The following is a 4,819-nucleotide window of genomic DNA, read 5'->3' as shown; positions in this document are numbered from 1 at the left end:
AAAGAAAGAAAGAAAGAAAGAAAGAAAGAAAGAAAGAAAGAAAGAAAATGTTATTTCTCAAACTAGTGTACTAAGAGTTAGGCTTTTCCTTCCAATGACAAAAAAAAAAAGTAGGCAAATTCTGCTTCCTACCATAAACCTCAGCAGAAAGCCTGTTATAAATGGGGCTAATGGGCTCCAAAAGAGCAACTTCCCAGTCTCTGCAGTCTCGATCATCTCAGATCCATCTGACATTTAAAAGGACTGAAAAGATGGCTAAAATAAAAGTACTGGTGAACTCAAAATTCTACATAAGCAACACGAGTAACTCATCTTCGATAAAAAGCAAATTCTCTTTACCTAAATACACAAGGTCTCAGGGCTGAACAAGCTCAAGGTGTGAAAAGCAAGACAGCACTCCTCCACAGGCCAACACAACTGAGTCACTAAAGGTAAAAGTGACAACTTGACCACCTTATTCTTTATCTTGAAAGAAAATGTAACTTGTAACCTACGAGTAACAGAATAAACACACCCAGTACTTCAAAACAAACGAGCAATAAAAATAAGCAAGAAAAAGGAGTATCTGTGAAGTTCACTGCCCAGAAACAAGCCAGTCAGTCATGCTAAACTGACCAAAATCTAAGAGCGTCAAATTAGCACCATAAAGTAATTCTACAGTACAATAAGTAATAAAATTCCTACAAAAGACTGCATGTAATTTGAGAAAGCAACTGGCACAGCAATACTACATTTTTAGACCAAATTATTATTGACAGAAACTTAAGAGGTCTACCAATTTTTCATTAGACAGAGTACAGTAACTAATGACCTAATAGACTTAGATTCTGTGCCTCTTTCCTCAGTCAAGTTAGAACCTAAAAACTTGTGGTCTATACCATGTCATCCTCAAATGTCTGTATGTTAATTCGTATATATTATGTTACAATGAAGACATACAAAAGGATATAAAGAATAATACAACACTCATCTCCCTGATTAAGAAACCTATAACCAGAGTTGAATTCCCTCTGTGAACGCCACCCAAAGGTGTGCTTCAAGGAGGAGTAACCACAGCTACGTCTGATATTTAAACTAGCCATGCACTGCTAATACTTTAGGTGCAGAATCATTTTTCTTTCTATGTCTGCATCAACAGCAGCATACTGCAGGCAACCTTCCACACCATGGCGAGATCCGTTTATGTTGATTTCTACAGCTCCAACCTATTTCCACTGATATATGCCAACTTTTTAACTAATCACAATTTATTTATCTATTCTCCAGCTTATAGACATTTAGGTAACTTCCTAGTTTGTGCTATAATAAACACCACTGCTATCACATTTTCTGTACAAGCATCCCGGTGTCCTATGGAAAATGTTCTCTGAAGTACACATGCAGACGGGGACTCTGTCCTCGGCATGTGCAGACATAGCCTCCACAGATGCAGGCCAGCTGGCTCCACGTACCCTCCAGCAGCACATGGACAGGTGTAAGCTTCACTGTAGCTTCACGTCCAATCGGAAGCTCGTAATCATCAGACTGTGATTTTTTTCAATGAGAGGCACTGAAAAGGCATCTTATGGGTTATAATTTGCTTTCCACTGATTACTATGGAGAGCAAGAATCTTTCTCGTGTTTATGAAGCTGTTGCGTGTTTTATTCTGTAAATTGCCTGATTTTCTCTTTTGCCTACTTGTGTATTTGGTTATTTGCCTTTTCCTTATTGAAAAGGCCAAATAAGCAAATTACTTAGTTATACGAGTGTTTTTTAATGTACACAGAATGACCAAACTAGACAGGGTAAAACCCAAAAATGCCTTTCAGAAGAGCTGATGTTCACAGTACCATCTACCAATTTATAACTCAACAGAGACCAATTCAGTGGCAGGTAAGCACACTGTAGCTGAAAGCTGTACCACCTGGAAATAATACACATTAGTTCACAGGCCCCACATGACTTCCAGATATTGACTTTTGTTGAAATGATGAGGACTCTAAACTTAGGAATTTGAACGTTATCTAGATAGAGTTTGTCTTGAAAACATACTTCCTTCGTCAGAACAATTAATGGTAATACAATGTCTTAAAATTATCTTACAAGATTCCTGATGATAACTTTCCTATCTAGAATTACTAAAGCTTTGACTGGAAACTGTTTAGAAACTCCGTCATGTTTGAAGATTTCTTTTCAGCCAATACATACGTGAAAAAGGGACTGGGCCACCAAAATGCACAGTAACACTCTGTAGAACTTTTAATAACAAACAAGGGAGAACCACACCCAGAAAGTGGCGATTTGCTCTCACTCATTACGTAACATTTACTGAGCATTTTCTCTGTCCTGGACTCAAGGCTCTCCAGAAGTTTACAGGAAATGGGAGACAGACAAACAAAGTAACCAGTGAACAAAGTGTCATACAAGCTTTACAGCTTCCTCTCCACACTTAGTTCTAAAAGGCTGCTGTTGTCTTAAGACATTTTGTGGAAACACTTCTGGAAGCATCTTTGAAAAATACAATCTGCACTGTGACTATTTCGGAAGAATTATTTGGAAAACAGGAGCTTGTGGGTGGCTCCGCCCTGCAGACGCAGCCGCACATCTACTCCACAGAGAGGCAGGACAATACCATCACCCTGATTTGCCCACAAAGGTAAGCTGGTTTTCCTGAGAGCTCACAGCTGCTCCTGAAGTCAACTGCACAAAGAACCCAGAAACTTCTCACAAGCCACACTCTCACTGATGACACCCTACTGGTGACACGTGGGGAAGATGCTGGGCGAGGATAAACCAATGGTAACTTCAAGAAACAGGAACCGTATAGAGCCCAAACTCCAAGAGGCATTTCTGTAACCCTCCACCCTGTGCCTGGATGAGACAACCTTGCTGAGCCACTGTTGTCCCACACATGCCAAATACTCCCCGGCCCCTGACAGTGAAATGCACTATGTCAGTTACCTTGGCTTGGTAAAAGTACAGGTGGTCTCGTCACAGACACTGCACCCCAACTGCAAATCCAGGGAGAGTGTCATTCTGAGAACCAAGTGACCATTTAGGAATGTGGGTAGCTCCCGCCCTGGAGGCCTCTCTCCTCACTCCAGGTGAAGAACCACCTTAAACTCTGGGCCTTCCGCCATCCCCTTCAATAACACCTCCAGCAGGTCCGACCTGAGGAGCCACTAGCAAAGATGTGAAAAGGCCTTTCGTGGCCTACTCAACAAGGACTGGTAAAATCATAGGCAGCATGGGCACTGAGGAAAAAAAATAACGTGGCCTCCATAAGGAAGTACAAAAAAAGGGAGGGAAACTTTAAAGGCTGGAGAAATCCACACATCTAATATAAAAAATAATAATAATTGCAGTTGCCTAAGTGTTACCAAGTATCAAGGCGAATGGAAACACCAGGGTCACGTGGCAGCAGTGGAGAAACAGCCACAGAAAGGAGACTTTGGGCCCTCCACATGCAGCTCAGTGCCAGGACAGCACTGAGGGCCCCCCGCAATCCAAGGTCCAGGCACAGCACAAATCCTGCCCACATCAGGCCCTGGGAGCACAAGCCTGGGTGACCAGTGGCCAGAGGGGAAGGAAATGGACTGAGGTGGTGACGATGTGGGATGCTCCTGACGTGTGTCATCCATGGCTGAATGACTAAGGAGAAATACACAGAGAAGAAACAGACAGGACCCCGCCGGGGACATGCCACCAGCTGACTGCACTGAACTGCCCCAGCCTTGGCTGACAGAGCTCACCCTGCACACAGTTCTGTCAAGTGGCCATTTCCAGCAGACAGCTGAGAGGTTGATGGGAATGGGGAAAATTACCCGTGAGGTATGACTGTCAAGATTGAAAAGCTACGATCACTAGAGTAAACAGAATCCAGCCATCCTGCTGGCAGCACCAACCACCTTGAGGGGTCTCCAAGGTCAGCTGCAGCTGGTGTGTCTGGCCACCATATGCTGGAAGTTCCCAGATTTGGAGAGTAACAAACACGGCCTTCATTAAAAAGGTAGATGAACTAGCAACAGCCTGAAAGCATATGGCTGGGGAGGCTATGCCACTGAAAGAACTCACAGAGGCCGAGTCGCAACAATGTCCCATGTACAACCCTATGAGTGTTTGCCACAAAAGGGATGGACATGTGGCCCAACGGCAGAATCGAGTCTCATCCACCACTGACCTACAGGGCCCACAGGGATTTCAGGTAGAAGCAAAAAGAATACACCATGAGCCAGCTCTGCATTCTGGGAAAATGCAACATGTCATGATAAACCCAGGGTGGCTAGTGGTTTGAAAGGGCAGCCATGGCCTGGGAGACAAAAGGCTGAACAGGAGCCAGTGCAGTGGGAGTGCTAGAAATACTGGAGCAAGAGGTGACAGGCAACAGGGCACAACCCAGAGGAAGGCTCAATACAGAGGCAGGAAGATTACACACACCCCACAGCACACACTCCACACCACACCACACACGTTACACACACCTGTCGCACACATCACGCCACACACATCAGTCACACACACTGGTCACACCACACACCACTCATATCACACACCACACACACAACACACCCACCACACACACACCACACAGCACGTGCACCTTATGTACACACCACACACAATCATACACCACACACCACCATAAACACACCACACATACCACACACAAACACACACATCATACACCACACACCACACACACACAATCATACACCACATACACACATCGCACACTGCACCACACACATACACCATACACACACCCCACATACCACACACTGCACACACACACCACACACACACCACACACACCACACGCACACCACTCGCACACTGTGC

At 44.5% G+C, this 4,819-nt stretch overlaps 1 protein-coding gene across 1 annotated transcript in view; it reads right to left on the bottom strand.

The window, feature by feature from the left end:
- The window catches only part of LOC113219768 (heat shock factor 2-binding protein-like), a 61,271-nt gene extending 57,750 nt beyond the window's left edge, over positions 1-3,521 (bottom strand). The window contains exons 1-2 of the mRNA XM_026447465.1: positions 3,361-3,521; positions 3,080-3,151 (exon numbers count right to left, since the gene is read on the bottom strand). Of these exons, the coding sequence (XP_026303250.1) occupies positions 3,080-3,151; positions 3,361-3,521 (233 nt within the window). The remainder of the gene's footprint in view (positions 1-3,079; positions 3,152-3,360) is intronic.
- Between the last annotated feature and the right edge of the window lie 1,298 nt (positions 3,522-4,819).

The sequence above is a fragment of the Piliocolobus tephrosceles genome, chromosome 19, assembly GCF_002776525.5.
Source record: "Piliocolobus tephrosceles isolate RC106 chromosome 19, ASM277652v3, whole genome shotgun sequence".
In the NCBI taxonomy this organism is placed as follows: Eukaryota; Metazoa; Chordata; class Mammalia; order Primates; family Cercopithecidae; genus Piliocolobus; species Piliocolobus tephrosceles.
The sequence above is the reverse complement of the archived record's forward strand: the minus strand, read 5'-3'. Positions and strand labels throughout refer to the sequence as shown.